The sequence below is a fragment of the Ptychodera flava genome, chromosome 6 (assembly GCF_041260155.1).
Source record: "Ptychodera flava strain L36383 chromosome 6, AS_Pfla_20210202, whole genome shotgun sequence".
In the NCBI taxonomy this organism is placed as follows: Eukaryota; Metazoa; Hemichordata; class Enteropneusta; family Ptychoderidae; genus Ptychodera; species Ptychodera flava.
The window spans coordinates 46,429,711-46,453,589 of record NC_091933.1 but is presented as its reverse complement, the minus strand read 5'-3'; the positions used below and the strand labels follow the sequence as shown (position 1 = coordinate 46,453,589).

At 37.3% G+C, this 23,879-nt stretch overlaps 1 protein-coding gene across 8 annotated transcripts in view; it reads left to right on the top strand.

Annotated features, from left to right (window-relative positions):
• LOC139135979 (FYVE, RhoGEF and PH domain-containing protein 2-like) overlaps positions 1–23,879 on the top strand; it is a 52,652-nt gene that overhangs the window by 7,977 nt on the left and 20,796 nt on the right. For 2 of the 8 annotated variants that reach the window (XM_070703781.1, XM_070703782.1), the window contains exons 2-6: positions 2,451–2,642; positions 13,596–13,781; positions 17,656–17,980; positions 20,015–20,038; positions 22,443–23,088. In XM_070703781.1, the coding sequence (XP_070559882.1) occupies positions 2,451–2,642; positions 13,596–13,781; positions 17,656–17,980; positions 20,015–20,038; positions 22,443–23,088 (1,373 nt within the window). Of the gene's footprint in view, positions 1–2,450; positions 2,643–9,500; positions 9,666–13,595; positions 13,782–17,655; positions 17,981–20,014; positions 20,039–22,442; positions 23,089–23,879 lie in introns of those variants that run through there. The other 6 variants (XM_070703785.1, XM_070703786.1, XM_070703787.1 and 3 more) reach the window with 4 other exon arrangements.

The window sequence follows — 23,879 nt, the reverse complement described above, 5'->3', positions numbered from 1 at the left end:
TGTTTACTTGCATCAAAATATCGTCTAACTGTGCCGGTGACAGCTCTGCATGACGTTTCGCAGCGATTGTAGCAAGTACAAGCGAACGACAATTTGTTATGCGCAGAAAGGATGCGCAGTAAGTAAAATGACGTCATCCACGTAATATCAAATGCAGAGGGCATCATCAAGTTCGCAGAGGGCATCATCACGTTCTTTTACATGTCACGTGAGTCGTGTTTAACCAATGGCAGTGCATGCTGAATGAGTGAGGTGTAATAATACGTAATAGAAATTGAATGTATGACTTATCATTAGGGGAAGACTGCATTAACTTGCATGGTACCTGAAACCCGAGTCCTTGCCTGACCAAGTGACAAACAGAAGACTTTTAATCCCCCAAGGTGTAAATGTTCCATTGTTATGTTTATCTAATCCAGCTGGTGCCATTGTAATGCCAATGTAGGAAAGGCAGGTCTGAGAAATTGATCTTCTAGGGAAGTAGGGTATTCCTAAGTTAATGGAGCCTTCCCCTAATGTCAACCTTCAACACTGATTTTCAAATACAGTTTTTAGCTCATATTTGGTTTTATATATAAATACCAAAAAGAGCTTATATGATGAATCTAAGTGTCTGTATATTTGTGGGTATGTGCGGATGTATGTCCGTCACACACAAAGGCTCCCATACCGCCAAAGCTACTGTCTTAGTATTTGGTGTACAGGTAGATGTAGGGGTTGAGATGTGAATTTGTTCAAATGAACACATCAGTGTCAAAAATGTGCAAATGAGGTAAGAAAAGCGAAATTCTGAAACAGGCTTGAAACAATCTTACTCCACTGACTTGAGTCATTTCCTGTCATTGTTTATGAACTGTTACATATTAACAGACCTGCTCAAACCATAGACAGTAGAGGGGAGGAAGACCGTCAGTAGAGGGGAGGAAGACCGTCTATGGTCAAACTAAGGGGGGCTAGCTGCCTTTCTGCTATGCATGTTGCTAAAGTTGACCTTCAGTACCAAAAAGTTTCAGACCATAATTACTTTTGTCATTCTTGTTTTTCTGGTTTAAATATTTCTTGTTGTTTTTCTGGTTGTACTGTGCAGAAATCATTGTCATAACATCAACGTAGAATTTTCCTGCACTGAACAGATAAACAACATTTATTGTTGATCTTTGGTACCCATACTGGTGTGTACCAATTCTGATCAAATTTGAGCGACACCGTATAATTGCGGTATTTTACGAGATGTGGCAGACTTCAAGTAAATTCAGTCTATTGATTACGAACCCCTTGAGCAAAGAAGTATTTATTCTGGCAACTTGCAATATAAACTCACCAGTTTAAAATTAAAATGCCTCTGAAAGGTCTAGCCTGAAAATCAAAATTATTAATAACTGTAACAAATGTTTTGAGATAATATATAGTTTGATGTCATGAACGTCTCCTGTTCAGATATTTGTTTCTTTTCACGAGTCTGAATTATGGAAAATAAAGTTCAAGGAAAAAACCCAGAGATATCTTTCCTAAACTCAAACTGAAACAATGATTTGAACAAACACTATTAGTTTCACAACCAAGGAATAATTTTCACCATCTTGAAAACTTTTAGGCTATAGAGTTTCATTAAATTTCAATGTCACCAGAAGATAAAATAGATATTTGTGAAAAAAATTTGTACAGCTAAAAGTAGATTAATCCTCTGGAAGATCAGCCCATCTTGCACTAATTGTTTTGCATTTTGACAAGCTGCATAGACATGTCTGTTTTGATCTAAACTAAATGTAAAACAATACGTGCTTAGTAGGTGAGAAAAAGGATACTGCACAGAAAAAATAGAATGTCAGGCACCAACTCCAAAGAATCTCGACAGTTTCTTATTGTTTAGCACTGTGAATAAAACTTAAGACTTTAATTGTTTCTTCCTATTGGCCTTTCACTTCCTTTAAGTGTCGAGACTCAATGTTGAGACTCAATATTGCTTTTTCGAGAGTCAGGCTCTGTACCACACCAGTAGTTTCTGTAAGTCTTGGCGTGGCACAAGTTGCCTTATATATGAATCACATGCTGACCAGGATACTTATAATGAGCAGCGAGGAAATTACAACATAATTCAAAGCCTGGATATACATTTATAGAGATTTATTGCAAACACCAATCATGCATTGTTGACTTCCCAAAAGCTTTTTCACTTGCATTTCAAATAGTACGGCAGCATATGAAAATTATAGATTTGAAAGTGTCAAGCCACCAAGAGTGTCTTGTCGTGAGCACTCAGGGTCAAAGTTCAAATTTATATGAGAGGTATATGGACTACTGAGAGTGAGCTATTGATGACGTATACCCTGTAACAATCACGTATCGCAACCGGAAGGTTGATGCATTGTCCTGTTTTCCAGGTAAACATAATCAATTAACATAAACCCTACCTTCAGTGCATGTGTGTGTTATATGTTTGCATGCTTTAGGTATCCCTGGAACCAAGGAGGCACAGATAGACAGTGCTGAACCAAGCCCATTCAGTAGACAGACTCATCTCAGGGTCTCCCTGTCAGAGAAAGTGACATATTTCAACAGGAAGGGTCAGTTTGTACGCCAGAGGACAATAGTTGGGTCACCGTGTCTTCTTGTCAAGCAAGCACCAAGTGCACCAGGTGTAGGTGAGGCATGTTTTATGGATACTTACATGTACTGATAAACTTAAACTGTACACTGTAATAACCCTTAGGCTAATAACGTCCAACAGTCCGCAGCCCAACATTCCTGGCTGTAAAGCATAAGTTGTAAAGATAATCTGGCCTTTGAGAATTCAAAATTATGATATGACACTACTGTTTTGTGTGTTTGGTCAGTTGATGAAACCACCCAGAAAATTCACTGAGAGAGGTTTCTCCAATGATGTAATTCTACAGTGTAACCAGCATTTCCTGTTGCCTGATTTGGTAAAGCTACAATAAGTTCTACCAATATTACACTATCTTTGTAAAGTTAGTGTTCCAATCCAAGCCAATATTATTTTTTGGTTTCATGGAATAATAATAATGTTAATATTCAACTATTTATCAGATCTCAGGGTATACTATATTTCCAGAACAAGTTCAGCATTTTATCATCAACTCTTTTTATAGGCATATTTATTATTGGATAGTATAAAGAAGTGGATCGACCTGTGTATTTTGATCGCCCTGTCTAGAAATGAAGCAAAGACTTTTTATTCATGCACTATATGCGATGTGGTAATCTGTAACATAAATAGCAAATCCAATGCATGAAGTAATATCAATACTACAACAAAAAGCAGAAGAGCATTTAAAATCATCTTCCTCTTCAGCTCAGACCGGGCTTAGTGCCAGGTACTACTAGTATTTGGCAAATGCGTAATGTTACCTCGCATGTACATGTATGGTACTACCATAAAAAGACATGAGAGTACTAACCAATTACACACAGATCATGTATGTATCACCCAAACTTTCTGAAGACATCATTAAAAAAAATAGTAAAATGAAGTTTGGATAAACTAGCAGTGATAAATTAGCAACTATTCATGCAGAAGAAGTTCTAGAAAAATGATATTTACAAAAATGAGACCTTTGACCTCTGACATCATTTTGCTGGATAGATTAGTTTCACACACATAAGTGTGGATAGATTCACATGTATGACTTCATTTACCATTGTCTGTGTGAGTTTTGAGAATGGAATATGTTAGTTCTAAGAGGTGCCTGTTGTGCCCCCCTTAAAAGACATGATAGTGACTCATTAAGATTTTAGGCTAAAAAAGGAGTTGCTTGTGACTGCTGGTCACATTTTTCCCCATCCTCTGATGTGCTTATAGTGAAGAGAAAAAAGAGAAGTGTGAATGGGAGATATGAAAATGAATATTCAAAAGTTCCATACAATTCATTTGGTTCTAACTCATATCATAGACCCTAAAAACGTCCGTTTTTAGGGTCTATGCTCATATCAAGAAAAATTCTCCTGTGCAAGTAGACAGACGGGCTTAAAGACAAAGTTATAGATCTATAAATTAAAAACAAATTCCAAATATGTGTCAAATTTTCAGTTATAGGCAGCCAAGAAAGGGAGGGAGTTTACCTAAGTGCATCTCCTTTCATGGATAGGAAAATTTGTCACAGAAAATGGCCTGCCCAAATTTATGAATAGCCAGTAAATTTGTCTGGTACAGGCTGAAAATGAAAGTTCATAGCCACCAATGCTGAAACACCCATGGCCTGAGACAAATGTTTGGTCTGCACAGAAGGAACTGTGTGTAATATATTATGAGCATTGGTATCATTGTTCAAATCAAACAGCTGTATTTTCGATGGGTTGTTTTTTAGTCCCCGCGGACGAAGTCCGGCGGGGACTTATAGATTGGGTCCCGTCTGTGTGTCCGTCCGTCCGTCCGTCCGTCCGTCCGTCCGTCTGTCCGTCATCAACAGTTTCTCAGACACTGCTGAACCAATTTCGTTCAAACTCGGCACAAAGGCATAGCACTATGACCTACAGATGCACGTCGATTTATTTTGTGATACGATCCAATATGGCCGCGAGGCGGCCATTTTGTTGCGATTTTTCATGTCTTTGGACCATAACTCAAACATCCTTGGACAGATTCTGTTCAAACTTGGCACAAAGGCATAACACTATGGCTTTTATATCCATCTTAAATTATATCACGATACGATCCAATATGGGCGCGAGGCGGCCATTTTGTTGCGATTTTTCATGTCTTTGGACCATAACTCAGACATCCTTGAACATATTCTGTTCAACCTTGGCACAAAGGCATAACACTATGGCCTACATGTGCATGTCAAATTATTTTGCGATATGATCCAACATGGCCGCGAGGCGGCCATTTTGTTTGCGATTTTTTCATGTCTTTGAACCATAACTCAAATATCCTTGAACCGATTCTGTTCAAACTTTGCACAAAGGCATAACACTATGGCCTACATATGCTTGTCAAATTATATTGCGATACGATCCAATATGGGCGTGAGGCGGCCATTTTGTTGGGATCTTTCATGTTTTTGGATCATAACTCAGACATCCTTGAACAGATTCTGTTAAAACTTGGAACAAAGGCATAACACTATGGCCTTCATGTGCATGTAAAATTATTTTGCGATACGATCCAATATGGGCGTGAGGCAGCCATTTTGTTGCGATTTTTCATGTCTTTGGACCATAACTCAGACATCCTTGAACCGATTCTGTTCAAATTTGGCACAAAAGCAAAACATTATGCCCTTCATATGAACGCCACTTTATTTCATGATATGATCCAATATGGCCGACAGGCGTCCATTTTTTTGCGATTTTCTCATGTCTCTTAACCATAACTCAAACATCCTTGAACTGATTTTGTTCAAACTTGGCACAAAGGCAAAGCACTATGGCATACATATGCATGTATCAATTAACCTTGCGATAGGATCCAATATGGCTGCAGAACTGCCATTTTGTTGGAATTTTGCATGTCTTTGAAGCATAATTCAAAGGTCATTAAACCCATTTTGTCCAAACTTGGCACAAAGATCAAGCACTATGGCACACATACATGTATACATGTCAATTTACTTCGTGACATGTTCCAATATGGCTGCCAGATTGTCATTTTTGGATTTTTCATGTCTTTGAGGCTTAATCATATGCAAATATTCCTTATCCAATGTTGTTGAGACTTGGTACAAAGATAAAGTACTATGGCATACTTATGCATGTCTACTAATTTTGTGCTACGATCCATATGGTCAATAGACAGCCATTGATTTCAATTTTATAAACATAGGTCACTGTCCTTCAATGGACTGATTTTGTTTAAATGTGATATGGCTGCATTCTTGTGCACATTAATTTGTTTCATTATATGATCCAAAATGGCTGATTACAACAACATACCCGATCCCATACCATTTCGAAAATTCCACCAAACCATGTGTATAGTATGTGCTGTCATGACACTAGAGGCAGTGAGGGCATCGTTATGTGTGATGTAATCAAAAGTTCCTTTAGTGGTCAACACCGGCAGAGATGAGTCTTTTATTGAACGTTCCTCAGATTACTTTATTATGCAAGTCACAGGCCTGATGCACCCGTTGCATCAATGTCATTCCACAGCTACCCAGACACCAAAGATTATAACAAAATGGACAAGCGGGGACTGTGTCATCAACGATGACTTGTTGATGTGAAAACAACATTATTGCACATAACACTTTTGTGACCTGCAACTGAACAGTTGCCTTCTGTTAAAGAGTTTGTCTTACTGGTACACGTTCTGTACATATTATCAACAATTATTCACAATTGAGGACAGAGAAAAAGTCATTCACATAAAAGTGAGTTTCCCTTATTTCTCCGTAAATCTTAACTTTGTTCTAACTCCAGAAGCCCAGCTTACATCATGAAACCTATCTCTGCCATATGGTACCGCCGTTTTATTGGTGATTTCACTTAAAATGCGTTACTTGTAAAAATGAGCACTTTTGCTTGTCCAAAATGTTGATACTTATAATTTAACATTACCTGTACAATTGATCATTGTGCAGAGACGACAGTCTTAACTTTTGCTTTTCTAATTTTGTTGAGTATGATACTACTGGAGCAACATATAAATATGACATGCATGCCAAAGTTTGCAGTATTTTGTCTCTATAATCATTCCTTCATTAAAAGCATAAAAGATGTTGTCATAACCAACTTGTCGGGGAATTAAATTCTGCTGTCCGCCGTGGTGCTGCACACTAATCTTGACTCTTCGGCCCCTCGCAGTCTACACACTAGTGTGGCATGGCTCAGCACAAGCCAACGCAGCAGCTCAGGAAGGCGAGGCTGCACCAGCTCATGAGCTAGGCAACACCAGCCACAAAGTGTAGGCAGCAAAGGGGCTGTTAGAAAGTCTTCACACAGTATGTGTTGAGCACACACAGTATACACATATTGACTGGCTATGAGGGCAACAGCATACGTCTGTACCCCGAGGGACTGTGAGTCACCCCAAAAAACAGACTGTTTCCCGAGGCCGTAGGCCGAGGGAAACAGTCTGTTTTTGGGGGTGACTCACAGGCCCGAGGGGTTAAAGACGTATGCTGTTGCCCTCATGGCCAGTCAATATGTGTTTTGTAACACACCTCATCCGCAGCCATGCATAAGAACGTACTATACACAAAACTTGTCGCATGTAGGCCTATGATGTAATATGTTGGAGTGGTTCACTAAGAAAAAGTTTTTCCCAAAAGGATCGATATACTTCTGCAAAACGTTCAATGCACCTTTGATTATAGTTTTTGTCGAGTCCTTGTTGGAAACCAAAGCATTCAATTCTTCTTCAGAAAGTAGGATAAACCAAGAAATTCGTTTCGATCAGCCGCAGACGACATCTTTGTTTACATTCCGGTCCGCGTTCGCGTCAATGTGGTTTTTGACGTCAGCGGGCATCATTTTTCGGAACTGATGCCTGGCAGGCAACAGTTCGAAAAATGATGCCTGATGACGCCGTTTACGTGGATCAGCACAAAGAGAACGCATCCCACGTGACTATCAATTGACGAATTAGAATACAGACTGCGGATGAGGTGTGTTACAATATGTGTTGACAAGAAGTCAGTTGTCTTTGCAAATACTAAAATGAATTGAGAAGTAAGTTGGAAAACAGTACGTATGTTACTTGTGTATTTATTTATCAATTCAGATTGGTCTAAAAGCAAAACAAGAATGAAACATGTCAGTAACAGATAGGATGACGGAAACAGATTAAAATAACTCATAAGTACAAAGCCAGGCCCCTACAAGGAAATAAATGTAAAGGCCTGAATGACAATAATGAATTAAGATGAAATATCAGTAGTAATACCTAAAAATAAAAAATGAGGGATACACATGTACAGCAGACAAAATAAAATGTCTTTGTATATGGCATAGACTTTTAGTGCACAGACTTCAAGAAATCTGTGCACACTTAAGTTTTATCTGGATCAAACTTGGCGAATAAATGTATCTGAGTACTATGTCTCCCACTCTTAGCTTAAGTTGGATGGAGAGTTAATTTACCATATTGAGATTGGCTAACAAATTATTGACATTGAAATTAGGCGAGCCCGGATGGTGCGTTAGTTCTGCTTTGAACTGTACATGGTTCTGTTTAATGTGAAGATTTTTTCAAAAAAAATTCTCATCTTAATTATTGCTTTCAAATTTTGTTGCTAGGTTCATTGAAGTTTTGCCATTCTGCATTATTGAAAATATGGTGTAATTTGCCAGATGTAAATATAAGACCAATGTTCTCATCATGTTTAAACATTTTCATTCATTTTTACTAAACATTTTGCAGTAATTGAAAGATTTACTTATTCACAGTATTCATAAAGATCTTCAGTAAGTCAAAATTAAGCAAGTTCTAGCTCCAAGAGCCTCTTGGAGTTACTGAATACAGCATCAAATCAGATGTGATGCAAAGGTCCAAATTTTACTTGCTGTGCAGCTGAAGTTATACCACTATTGTATGCCATGCCTAAAAAGAATATTGCCAAAACCACTCCATTGTTCATATAGCTCAGAGATCAACCAGAATTATCAGTATAAACTATCAGTATGAACTACCTTATCACAAAATACTTCTATAGGTTACCAAGGTTACCAACTAAGTGTGTAAAACTTGTATGAATGACTCTGTGTTCTCCATGTCTTGGAAAAAACAGAGTGGCAGCAACTTACATAATGCCATTCAATTTACATATTCTTTTGTTGTGAAAAGTAATTATTTTGTATGGTTGTTAACATATGAATAGAAAGCTTCATAAAACAGAGGAATGGCCCACATCTCAAAATCCCCTGAATGTTTTCCTCCACATAACAGCATGCTTCTGTTCAAAGAAACAACTACTATGCAGTATCAAATGGCTGTTTGTGTTTACGTCACAGATTGAATTGCCTTGTTATAATGCCACTTATGGTTGGCTTAATTTATTTTGAGTTAGACTTCACAATCTTAGAATTCTGTTTACATTTATTGATTTCATTTTGTGTGAAGTTAAAGTGAATCGGAAAATGCAAAAAAGTTCTGTAAATCATTTCAAAATTTGATGTTTCAATGGTTTGTTCCGTATATACCGGTATCTGACAAACAAAATAGATTAATTTTTGACCTGTATAATTACATTGTGAATGTTGTAAACATGTGACCAGGAAATGTGATGCCAGATGAATGAGGGATTGATTCCATTGATACAAATCATCAATGGAATATGGAATATTAACAAAAGATTCAATTCAAGTGTACGTACACCTCAGAGAGATACACATAGTATGTAGCGCTTTGTTCCATGGCACCATGGCAAGTGAAATATTTTACAATTCACTCTGATCATAACAATCCTTGTTCCACCCACTTGGCTATTCGGTAGACAATGCTCTATTTATAGCCTCAGAACAGTCCATGTGTGATCATTGAAATTATGACCTAGAATTGTTTAGGAGAGTAACCGTTGACCAGGAAGTGACACCACACGTCGTCGTTTAATTCAGTTCAGTAGACATAAGTAGGCACTGAATGCAACAAGTCTTTTTTTGAGACGCAATCATGTCCTCCATGGACTACTACACAGTGGCAATCCTTGCTGCTCCTTTCAGAATATTTGATTACTTGAAAGGAGATCGATCCAGGGGAGGTCAAAGTAAGCACTCTTTACGACTTTTTCTTTCGGTCTTGTGATGTTTCTAACTGTAGGTCATGTCATGTTTCTAATGTAAATGATAGACGAAGGTACATGTATGATACAATGCAGTATCTTACATGCAGTTATTATGATGACAATGTCAGGTTGGCTATCATGTTTTGGTGACGCTCCGTGTAGATGATGTCACTTGTACTGTACCTGACAGACTGTTTTGTACAGTGGCCACTGGGCTGATGATGTCATCAGAATTGAGTTTGTGTGATTTTGGAGTGAGGTAATTACATACTAGACATGAATTCATGAAACAATGAATTGTACAGTGAGTTTCTAAGAAACACTTAAAAGACAGACCTTTGTGCATAGGAATACCCGAAACAAAAACTCCCCCTCAGCCTTTAATTGCTATCAAAGTTCAATATACTAACATTTTACTTTTGCAGCGTTGATTCACCACCAATTCCCTTTCTAGTTCGTATTTTATGAACTTTTTAAGTTTAGTGTGTACATCGGTTTGTCTTGGGATCAGTATGTCTTGTGACCTTGGATGAAGACCATTGTGTAGAGACGACCTTTCCTCAATGTTGTTGTCCTTTCTTCAAGGCCATGCCCACATGAATAATCATGCAACTGTACTTACTTTCTTATCACTTGAATTTTTTAGATAAATGTCACTGACATTTATTCGATATGAGTTTTAAACTTCTGAAGAGACTTGTTTACATGTCTAGTACAGTAAAAATCAATATCTTAAGCTGGAATATACATGTACTGTTTCACAAATCTAGAATCTAGTAGATGGTTTTGAATTCACCTCACAATACTTCTTTCTTATCACTTGAATTTTTTAGATAAATGTCACTGACATTTATTCTATATGAGTTTTAAACTTCTGAAGAGACTTGTTTACATGTCTAGTACAGTAAAAATCAATATCTTAAGCTGGAATATACAAATTGTACTGTTTCACAAATCTAGAATCTACCGGTAGTAGATGGTTTTGAATTCACCTCACAAATCATAAGCCACTATTTTAGCTTCATCGATGTGATTTTGAAATTTGAATAGAAATGAACTCAGATATGTATACCAGTGTTTTTAGTTTTTAGCTCACATTTGGTTTTACCAACGTGAGTTTATCGTATAGGCTGAAGTCGATGGCGTCTGTATGTATGTGTGTATGTATGTATGTATGTATGTATGTATGTATGTATGTATGTATGTATGTATGTACGTACAGTATGTCCGTCAACATTAAAAACACGCAAACCGCTGCACGTTTCAGCTTGGTATTTGGTGTGTCGATGCATCCTGGGCTATAGATGGGATTTTGTTCAAATGAAGTCTGCATTGCCAAAATTATGCAAATGAGCTTACAAAATGTGAAAATGGTTAAGAATTAATAACTCAAGAACCGCTTTTTTGATTGCTTTGAAAATTTGTGTGCAAGTACCTTAGGTCAACCTTATACAGTTTTATGAATATTGTGAAGATATCCTTAATTTTGTATTTTTGCTGAATTTTTTGTGATTTTTCTCATTTTCAGTAAAAATTCTTCTTCTCTGAAACCGCCGGCCCAATCGCTCTCAAATTTGGGTTGTCTCTTTGCAAGGGTGTTACTCTTCTAATTTGTTGAAATTATGACAAAATTGGGAAAATTACTATTTTTGTGCAATTTTGTCATTTTCGGTCAAAAAATCTTAGACAGTGTTTCCTTTTTCAAACCCTGGACAGACAGCTTTCATATTTCGTACACAGACGTACAGAGATGACAATAGTTAGATATGTGGAAATTGTCCTGAAATATAAAAAATTGTATTTTTAAGACAATATTGTCATTTTTGGTCAAGAAAACTTTATCTCAACATTACTTGTTTGATAGCTTTGTAATTTGGTATAAAGTCCCTTGTTTGATAGCTTTGTAATTTGGTATAAAGTCCCGAAAGATGTTATTAGATAAATTTTCTGCTCAAAGTGTTGGGAAACCCCAAAATTTGTATATTTTAGGTACTTTTCTCAGTTTGTGACCTTAAATGACCTATACTAACCCAGGATATGTTGTGAGACAATTTTGAAGGCTGTGAACATAATTTTGTCATATTTGATACCAATTTGTAGGAAAATTTGATCCAGAAAACAAAGCTGAGGTGATTTTTTTCATTTTGGACCAATTTTTGCAACTTTTCTATGTAAGACATACAAAAACTGATGAGAAATTTGGATCCAGGATAATTCCAGATGTTGTAATCACCACCCACAGTGGAAGGCATTTCACTATCTGTAACTAACTTAAGTGCTGTTTACATTAGAATGATAACACTCATGGCATTAATTAAAAATCTCCAAGGTTGTAAATGTACTTCCTGTCGTTTGGTCTTATGTGATACCAAGGGGTGGAACATTTGATATGCAGGAGGGGGTAGGGTTTAGAAGATCAATGATGTAGCATTACTTTTTTACCAGATCCCTTGTGCATTTTTTGCCCACTCCCACCTTTTCTTTTTATCAAGCCTTCTCTGTTTTTTGTTGTTGACATTTGCTTATGTATTTAGGATCTGCTTCTCCCATTGCTATAGAAGTTGATATGCATGTTCGTAAAGATGACCTCCAGTACCTAAGTTGGAGACCTTATTTGCTTTTGTCATTCTTGTTTTTCCTGGTTTAAATATTTCTCGAATGGACCAATTCAAACCGAATGTGAGCACATAGTGTCCTTGACGGTATTTTTAATTTTATTTTGTAATGGTTTGCTCTACTGTCGTGTTTTGTCAACTTTAGTCTCACAACTTTATTTCATCCAGTATGTTAGATTAAAAAAGTAAAATCATGCAGGAAATTAAACCATTTTCATGTACACATGTTTAGATATGTTCAACTTTGTGCTTTGAACTCCTGTCAAAACAGTCACAATCTAATTTTGCAGGGTTGTGTTACTTTATACATTATTTATTTATTTATTTATTTATTTATTTATTTATTTATTTATTTATTTGTTTATTTCTATTTTGTACATCCCACATGAAAGAAATGCCACTTTGAAAATGTCAAATTGGAAAATTTCAAAGATATACACAAATAAGCACAGGTACTTAGCACAGAATAGGAGTAAAATACAAAACAATGAAAAAAGGTGAAAAACAAAGTTTAAATGCTAAGGGAAAATTTTTCCTTGAAAATGTCCACCTTTGTTACACCCCAGTCACTTTAAATGAAGTATGATAGGCCTATGATCAGAGTAATGGTACATGATGGATTTGTGGAAAGAGAAAATGGCAAAGGATAGGGGACACACTTTGGTAGAATCACTTTTTGAGTCAGTTTGTGAATAGAACTTATTGTAATTGCTGATATCGAAAATAGACAATTTTAAAACCATGAATTTGTTATGCTTGCCTACATTCAGAATTTACACACATTATCAAGCATGGCACAACAACACACTGTCAGTGACAGTCAATATTATTTATATACATGTCTGTAGAAATGAAAATATGTTTTTTCCAGATACAAAAGTGTATAGTAAATAGTATCCTTTAGGCAACTAAGTCATTTAGGTTGGTCAAGTTACCATGAGAATTTGTAGTCACTAAATGTGGTAATTTTCTACTGATGCAATTTCATGTAACTGTACCAGTATAATCTCATTTTCATTTCCTTATATTGAAACCAATGAATGACAAGGATTTTTTTCTTGAAAAGGAACCAGAAGTGCAATCCAATATTATATCAAAATCTGAAAAAAGCCTTGTTTGTTCCCAGTTAGTATTGAAAAACATTCTGTCTTCAGTAGATATTACTTGGTTTTTTATGAGTCGTTGAAGTACATGAAACATTAAGATATCGGTGTAAGAAACATTGTTTTCAAATTTATGTATTTGTACCGTGTGCATATATTAACAAGTGTTTTGTTTCTGTGTAATTGCAAACCAGGAAAAGCTAGCATGAACAGTAAAGACTGTGAAGCTGAGAATGACACCTTCAGCGAAACCTCAGAAGATGAGGAAGAAGATGGTAGGCTGAACAGAAGACGATCCATGTCAGATCCAAATCTCCTGGCTGCGTCACTGCAAGTGAGAAATGCCTCAGGGCTCTTTGCTGGCAAGGGCAAGCCTGCTGGTAAGATTTGATTCTATGTTTGTACAGTGTCAGGGCTGCATCATCATATCTGGCTGTAAAATGTAACCCTGAAACAACTTCCCTATGGGTTTCAACCTTTTTGCCAACATGGTACGCCAAAAACCAAATTTTCTCTGTGGTGATGGTGGACATATTTTACAGGGAATTGAATTGAACAGGTTGATAAGTGAATGGGGATGAAAGGGTGAAACTACCATGGCATATACCAGTATCCTAGCTCAGCTGACAATATCCAGGAAAATAGAAAATTGATTTTAAAGATGGACTCCCTGGCTGTATCGCAATGTCCTCTCTTGCTAAATACCAGTATTACTGTACAAAAGATCATAAAAACATTTATACAAGAAACACAAACATGTCAAAATATGTCATGATTAAAGTGAAATATATTCAATATTGGAAGAGTGATATGCCATTCTAGTATTGGAGAGCTATATAATGGGTCCAATCTATGTACTCTGTGCCAGGTTTGCGCCAGGCGCATAGTCAAGAAAAGGCACTTTGCGCCAGGGGTTTGCACCAGGCAGCTGCGCCACCCTTTGCACCATGCAGTCTGCGCCATGTTGCACTCTCGGGCATCATAGGTACGCCACTTTTGCATGAAACTTGTACTCAGAGTTGTACAGAGAGTGTGTTACGTGAACCATTTTACTGGTCAGTTTGGGAATAAACTTTCAAAATATTGATGTTGAAAATAAATCGTAGCGATGTGAGTTACAATATTCAACTAGTACTTCACATGCAATTTTTTGAGCTTGATTTTTTCCGATGAAGTTACCGGGGTACATTACAGCTGTGCGTATCGGCCAGCCGCGCGGCCGTAGTTTCGCGGCGGGAGGTTGCCAGCGAGACATTGCACAAGCTTTTGAAACAACGAAAGTCAAATTTTGCTTTGCGAAATCCACCCAAATTTTTATCTTTGAGGTGAGTTTTCCGTTTAAATATTTTCGAGAAAACCTCAAACAATTTTCATAAACTTGAACACAGTCCCTCTCCCCAACAACGGAGATCGCGATCGTTCAGATTGTGGTTGGCAAGTTAAAGTACTGTCTTCAGAAACAATGTTCAAGTTTACAACTTCAACGAAAAATGCAATCTAAGTCTCCGTAAAACCGACCATTTTACTATAATGAAAGTATCATCCAAGTTTATTCTGTTACTTATGATCAATGAATGAATCAATGAACGGTCTGCACGGTACACTCTGTGCAAACACAATGACCTTGCTGCTGGATCGCACATGTGTTTACTCTGACGACATTCACACTACACCAACCAATAAGCGTGCGACAAAATCCTCGCGCCCCGCCTACTGATAAAAAGTGTCTGTCTATCATAAATGGTAATGCATCATTCTTTGCAAATGGTCATGGGGATATGTAATTTTAGAACCATGGATTGTGCAATTGACAAATGTAAGTTTACGTCCATGCATATACCGCACTTGGACCTTGTCAGAACAGCAACGACATCAAGCTGAAAAAAGTAGGCCCCCATCGCTGTTAGGTTGAGACACGACTCTGCTGTAAAAAACACATTACAAATAGAGGAAAGACACGAATCTAACATTGACAGTAAAAAGTGACAGTCTCGGGTTCCAGAAACATCATAATGAAATATCTGTGTTCAGTTTACCGAGTTTGCCATCAAACGCTGAAAACAGAATGCGGGAGAAGGCTACTTAAAGGTCTGTCGACAAAGTATGGACCGCACTTTTGTCGGTATGTGGTTAATCAACGACTTTACTAAACGACGGCTGTAATTAACAATATTACAAGGTCCGTTAACGCCCTGAAATATTAGCATATCATCTTACTGATCCAATCCTGTACTTTGCTAAGCTGTCACGTTTTTTTCTCATTTACGCCGCTTAAAATGAAAGTTGGTATTTTCGTTGATTTAGGACTCGTAAACGTGACGTTTGTAATAATTTCTAAGTACACGGTTATTCTACCCCACTACCTTCCTAAGTGGCCGTGGCCTTATAAGGTGATGTAGTATATGCCTAGGTCTCACTTGTCCAGTGCCTCCCATCTAAAAGCTGCACGCCGTGTACCATTTGTCTAATAAGCAACTTATTTAATGCTGGGTTGGGAAATAAAACGAAGTACAAAAACTTATTTAACTATATCAAAAATGGAAATGAAATGGAGCAAATCATAGGAAACAGTCACAAACTATTGTAGACTATAGTATGTCGAGACCAGACGGAGATCAGACAAGACAAAAAACATGAGCGAAACGTCGAGAGTGTGGAAGAAAGAATTGTCGTGGGACAGTCAGCAAAAGACGCTAGATAAGCATTAAGTTACAAGCGAAACTTTTTATTTAACATAAGAATAAAAAATTAAAAATAGAGACAATTACAACAGTGTAGGGGTTCCGCGTTTTAGGTGACATATTTTATTCACAGTTAACCCTTTCCTGTGCAAAGCCTGACCCGGAAACGATTCTTGGGTAAATAAGCTATAGGTCGACCATGCTACTCTACCCCACACTGTGGTTCGACTCAAAAAGTTTTCACCGCGGTCACTCTATCACATTGTTTTAGGACTTATCGGGTTATTGATCGGAATTATGTGGTTAATCGACAGAGTTGTTTCAAGTTTCAAGGGCATCTGCAGTCGCCGATCGGCTGATTGTACCTGTTAGACGTACCAAGTGACGTATTTTATTTGCATTTTTTTTGCGAGTTCATTTTCCCATCTCTTTCACTCGACTCACTCACCCTACACTTCGACCCCATCAAAGAGAAAAGTGGCGCAGATTACCTGGCGCAAAAGGACCGTACCTATGATGCCCGAGAATGCAACATGGCGCAGACTGCATGGTGCAAAGGGTGGCGCAGCTGCCTGATGCAAACCCCTGGCGCAAAGTGCCTTTTCTTGACTATGCGCCTGGCGCAAACCTGGCGCAGAGTACATAGATTGGACCCATTATATACCTTTATTGGAAGAATATTGGAAGACATAAATAGGAGAAGCATTTACAATTTTAGTGACTTTCTGCTGATGGCAGAATTCAGCTTGGGATAAATATTCAGAATCTCAAACTTTTACTATTATTATCCGGTCTGCTGCTGGTTGGGGCTCATTCTGAAGATCTTTGAGTAAGCAAACCTTTCATGTCCTACTGTAGTTTTGTGAAAATCAAAAATTCAATTCAACCCCAAAGAGTTAGCACAGGGATAGCAGCCATTTTGAATTTCAAAATCAGAAAATGATGGGTAATATGCTTCTGTAGTACCAAAATCTGTGCAGTTATCCCTGATTTTTATATTTGCTTCACTAAGAAAATTGCTCAAAGTTTGGTGCAGGAAATTTTGAAAAAAAAATTGAATTCTTTCAGTTCAGAGGCAAGTACTACCTTAAAAGTAAACAAGCTATGAGTCTAAGGATCTGAAACTGAGTCTGTATTTTTCCAGCCTGTACAAACAGCTGCATGTATCCCATGGTCAGCCTTTTGGCAAAGAATTTCTTGAAGCAGTTATTAATTTTTTGAATTTCCACAAGAATTTCATTCCAAGAATGACAACAAAGAAATTGATCAAAATGGAGGAATGTTTCTTGTCTTAAAGTAGTGAAGCCTGTCTGAAAGAAAATAGTATAACGGTAGTATAGAGTGTGAGTGAGGTTGATGAAAGGAATTTAGATTAGTGTGATGCATGGTACTGTGACGTAAGATATTTGATACAGTGAGGTATACCTGTCTGTGTATAATATTCAAATCTGTTTGATCATGAGAGATTTTTCTACAGTCTGTAGATCCTTTGATTACTTGCAAAGTTATCATGATAGTATATTTCTGCACTTCTCACCTGTTCCACACAATTTTTTTTTACAATTCTCACCAGTTCCAAAGAAGCCACTCAGTATGGCAATCTCCCCTCCCCTGCAGAGGTCAAAGAGATGGAAGGCTCCAAAGACAGACCTCTGGTGTGACACAAAACAGATTCCAGAGCTGCAAGATCTGGACCCAAAGGGTTCAGACAACAAGAAAAAGAACTCGGGAAAGAAAGACAAGCAAAGCGCTGCTCCGAAGCCAGAGAAAGATGATGAGAAAACCAATAAGGGGAAAACAAAAGACAATGAAAAAGTCAAACAAAAGGGAAACATTTTTTCGAGGCTTAGAGGAAAATCAGATGCTGATGTCACAACTGAAGGGGACACAAGCAAACGGTAATTGTGGTATTTTACATAGTCTGTTACCCATGTTGTAAAGGTTAAATAAAGTATATGAAATTGGATTTGCCAGTTGGGTATAGGATTCCAGTTTGAATCTTAATCTGAAGCCTGTAAATGTGCCATCACTGTATATCCACAGTTACGCTATCCCAACCACTATCCCAACCGTGGTTTAACATAGCTACTTTTCAAAGGATTGGCTACAAAAGAATGTGATATTAATATAGAACAATGAGTTTCACATGACAGTATATCAGTGTTTGGAGATTCCCATGCGGAAACAAATTAAATTTGTATAGGTAACTGAGTAATACAAACAAGATACCTACATGTAAGTTTACATGTATGCCTCTGTTTGAAGTGGCTGCATGTGACAGTCTTCAAGCTCTGTATTCTTTTACACATATCTTCTAGTTCCCTTTTCCAATATTCATACAACGTGCTAGGCCTGAATTTATAGTAATTGAAGGTGATGGTGCATCAATGTAATGGGTTAGTTCCCCTGAATGCTATTCTTGATTGAAAATAAACAGTTTGAAATATGTAATCTTGGTATACAAATCCAAGTATTGAATAGCAAAGACAGTTTGACTTGAAATATGAGACAGATATGTCTCATATTTCTCATATAAGTCTTTCTTTCTGTGGCAGGGGTGAATTGCCAGCTTGGTGTAAAATACTTCATTTTTTGGCATTCTGAGATAAAATATTAGATGAATTATATAGGTTCACATGTGAACATCTATGCTGCTGCAGTCCATGACATGAAACTAATCATTGTTAACACATATCGGTAGAGATCATGTTCCTCGCAGATGTAATTTGTCTAAACTTGTTGATTTTTTTTTCTATTAAATACATTAACAAGGTGAAACTTTCTTTAGATTATGAGAGTTTGCTCAGAACCTGGAAATGGTAAGTCAAGCTGTCACAAATATCTGACCAAATTACCAATTTTAAAACCTGATGCTTACTGTAAATAAATTGCTACCATCCCTTAACTTTAAATCCTGTTGATTTCAATTATGTTTAACCTTTGGACAAGGAAATGGTGAAGCTGTTAAAGATGAGTAACGTGTTGTGACTAAAATAGACCAACCTTGAATACATTAGCAATCACTGTAACAGAAAAGATAGTTATAAGGAAATCCACACAAAGATACAGAAGTGTATGATTATTTTCTAAATCACTGAAAGAACTATCTTGTGTGATGATAGTTATATCTTCCACATTGCTCAAAGTCAAAGATATCATGATGCTAATAGACAAAATAAAAACAGGTACTTTATTAAGGTAGCAGTAAAGGCTATGGCGTCAGGTAAATTTAACCCCAAAACAAGCAATTTGCCCACTTTCTTTACAATATTTAATCACATATAAAATTCACAGAAAATGAGCGCCTTTAGTATATATATAGATATTGCATATTACATCGCAGTATCAATTGCAGTCAAAGGATTAGCTAGCGAGTCCTTCACACCGGTAATACCTATTTTGGTGTTTAATCTGCTGCTCATTGTCCCCAGTACTGAATCAATTATTCTTCAAAACTTGCAAATTTCCTGCTTATGTTTAATAGAAAACTTCAAAACTGTAAACTGCAAGTTGTGCTGTACAGTACATAGTTTAGTCTAAAAAAAAAAATGAGCACAAAGTTAGAAACTATACTATGTAAAATTACATTGAATTTTGCATAATATAAAAATATCGTGTTCATAAATTCATGGATGATAAATTACACAGTTAGGACTACAAGAGCAACTTTCTTTGGTGTTGTGAATAATTGGATATATAAAGAATATTTTGTGTGAGTTTGGAGACGCCATACTGTTCAAGCATCGAGAATGCAGTGTTTACATCTTTTACAATTGGTACCAAAAATAACCATTTCCGCTACATCAAATGAAAGCCTTTAATGTTGCCATGTGCAGAGACAAGATTTCTTTTTTCCCACTGATGGTCCATTCATTTTCAACTGAAGGCAAAATAACACAATGCCGTCTTCCTCTGTCCTTCCTTTCTTCCAGGTTTTACTTCAGGATATTCCAAAGGTCAGAGTTCATTCTGTATTGCTGATAATTCCTCAATCTCTTTCCTTCCATAGAAGATCCCTTTCGTTATGTGGTGTTCTTTTGGAAGTGTTCTTATTTGCTAAATAAAACACAAGCTTTTTGTTTTTATGATTTGAAAACAGACAAAATGGATAAGATTTTATTAATGAATGAACAAAACTACCGCAATCATGTAAAATAGCTAAATATATTTAGTAAGTACCGTAACGACATAGCACCTGAGTGTACAACTTTGCACTTGTTCGTTCATAATCACACAAAAAATTTCATTACTTTTTCCAATGAAGCAAGACTCCCCTTAAGTTAACTTTTGTGCTGGGACTTTCGGCATTAAAATCTCTTCTTTTTTCTAGACTTACCAAGAGTTGTCACATTGACCATAGACCAAAATGTACAAGAAATAATTAAGTGTAGAACCCACAATCACAAGCCACACATTATCAAACCCTTCCGTTATTGTTTCTCCCGAAAGACACTTAATATAACATGTCCGTCCTTTTCCCACTACTTTGGCAGTATTGATCCGGGAGTGTTTCACAACCCCACATAAATTCTACCATGGGATAGTTGAAGTGCTATATCAATGGACATGTGCATTGCCTTCTTTCATTATCATCAAGTTGAATGTATACCATTTCAAGATTTGTTAAATTTGTCTCGTCTCCTCCATATGCTAATAGATCATCATGTGATCGCCAGGTAGATGAATTGATTTGTCAGAGATAGGCGGTGAACTTCTCAATGCTAGATATTAATGCCTTTCTTTGCTCTGTTCATTTTTCTGCACCTAATTATGCAGTTAACTGGTTTCATTTTACTTTTTGAGTGTACCCACTGATTTTTTTTTTTCTTCAGTGCGTCTTTTTATTCAACACACTGAGTTTTGTTGTCATAGATTTGTAGTTTTTGTATTCTTTACTGTCAGTATACAGTGGTACCTCAAGTGATTGACTCTTGTGTTCCTAGTGCACCTGTTGGTATTTTTGTTCATGTGTACCTGTAACTTTGATACTAGACTGTCAGCAGTCCCTCCTGCATCTGTTGTTTGCATAGACTAACATCATAGCCAGCCAAGCCTTCCGGTTGGCCAAAGTAGTCTATACATAGTACCCCAGGTATGTACAGTATTATACACCAGTGTTGGTAAACAGTAGCTCACTACATGGTGTATTTCACCATAGCAAAGTGTTGAAGGCATGAGATTGTGGCCAGCGCTGTATATAGTACAAGATCCAAGGTACGGCACCTACCGTACAATGCTTCCAGTGTAATACGAAGCATTTATTTATTTAAAGTGTATCAATGCACTAGTGTGCAAATCTAGTGATAGTGGATTGGAGAATATTAATTTAATATTCTCCAATCCACTATCACTAGATTTGCACACTAGTGCATTGATACACTTTAAATAAATAAATGCTTCGTATTACACTGGAAGCATTGTACGGTAGGTGCCAGTCTTGGAATTTAAACAGCTAGGTTTAATATTTGTATTAAAATGTAAACAGCATGAGTGCCTGCAGACAGTCTAGTTTCAATGGTTTTAGTCGCCGCACTTTTTTCATTTAACAGTAAACCAGCTGCCAAGCTCTCTTTGGTGTCCCAACTCAAATAAGCAATCCTCGAAAGTTGTCTCATCAGTCAAGTCAGCTGGTGTACAGCTATGATAGATATACCTGGTACAGTTGCACATGATTTATTGCAGCATTTGAATACCTCTGCATCGGTAGCAATGACCACTGTCTAAACATGCAAGAGAGCTCTCGATCATGCTGGTGATATCAGCACTGAAACAACCTTGTGTTGAAATTGAAACACTTTTCAATAAATCCTCTCTGTGTATTTTTGTTAATTCTCATATAGATACTACTTTTTGCCATCCTTTAGCAACTTTGTTGTGCAAAGAAAATTTAAATATTTTGTGTCCTCATCATAAGAAAATTTACTTTGATCAGGAGCATATCCAATCATACATGTTGCAGTACTGCACAGTTGGCATAATTTCTAATGAGTATTTTCACACTAAAATTACATTCTTCACAAGATATGGTGGTAAATGCTAATTTGATATTTGTCTGTTTGTGTGTTGTTTGTTGTTTTATTTGTCCTAATTTGAGATCTTGAGACTTGCAGTACGTCAGTGTGAATTTGTAAGCGTTCTGCCATTACTGTAGATGAATAAAAAAGCCTTGATCTTTTTGATTTGGTTAAATGTGTAATAGTTAAACAGTGACTGAACTTGGATGAAACAAGATTGAGATTAGGGTAGTCAGACTGATACACTGTACAGTATATCTTTTATGTAAGAAATAGATAATTTTATCATCAAGGACAGTAATTATAACAGCAGTTTATTTCACTGTGCCTTTTTTGTCAATTGCAGAAAAAAAGAAGAAACCAAAGAAACTACAGCAGAAGAAACAAATGTAAATGAAACAAACAGGACAAAAGATGCAGATATTGATAAACTTTATGCAAAAGTGAAAGGGCGATCACGCACAAAGCCTGCAACACCACCTAGGCCGATATCCCCTCCCCCGAAGCCTGCAACACCACCAAGACCGATATCCCCTCCCCCAAAGCCAAAGTCTACAACTTCTCCAAAACCCTCATCTGTTCCCCCCAAACCAAATGTTGTCCCTCCAACGACACCAACGTCCCCCAAGGTAAAGCCCAAAGTCCCACCTCCTCCTGTTCCAAGGACTCCTGGGAGCTCATCGGGAGAGCCTGAGAATGATAGCAAACCAGAACCTTTGCCCAAGAGGAAAGATAAACCAGTCATCTACGAGGAAGTCTTTGAAGGTGAAGATAAGGACATGCAGAAGGAGTCTGGGGCCACGGAGGTTGCAAAGACACAGAAACCAAAGAGGAACTATGAGGAGGTTTACAGTGATGACGCTAAGAGTAACTCCAGTGAAGATATTCCTATCGCAGATCCCGAGGATTTTGTGGATGACTTCAGTAGCTCTGAAGGAGATGACGAGAAGCCAGTCCTTGCAGAAAATCGAATCAAAATACAACCAATTGTTGTAAGTAATTCAAAAAGGATGAAAAAAACGATGCACATCATGAGTTAGATGTCTGAACAGGTATGTAAGGGTAGCTCAAACCCCTAACTGGGACCGCCAACTGGGACTCCCAGTTGGCTTAAAATGCACTCTGGGACCGGTCCCAGTTCACTTCTGGGACCGGTCCCAGTTCACTTCTGGGACCGGTCCCAGTTCACTTCTGGGACCGGTCCCAGAAGCGAACTGGGACTGGTCCCAGTTGGCCTCTGGGACCGGTCCCAGTTGGCTTCCAGGACCAGTCCCAGTTTGCTTCAAAATTAACTCTAGGACCGCGGCCGCGGTCCTAGTTGGCCTCCAGGATCAGTTCCAGTACGCTTCAGGGACACATCCAATTTGTGAACTGGGACCACTATGAAAAAACCCAGTTACTGGTACTTAATACTAACAATCTGTTAAGGCCATCGTCTGGGCTAATGTCGGTCAAAATGCTCAAAAAATCAAATTTAATTTTTTTTCCTTCATTGTCACCCTCGACATGTATACTTTCAAATAAGCTATATCATTCTTCAAAAAATATTAACTAAAATCGAGAAAAATCGCGTTTTTTTACCCACTGACCCCTGGTCAAATTTTATTTAGTCTAATTATATATTCAAAACAGGTAAATCGCTATTTCTGGTTGCCTAAAAACTTTGTTGAGTTATGGCATCATGCATATGAAGTAGTGACCATTTGCTTGCTTATTGAAGCAGTTTTTTCAGAGGTAAAAATATGGCGTTGTGGAAATTGTGAGTTTGAGACTAATTGCAGTC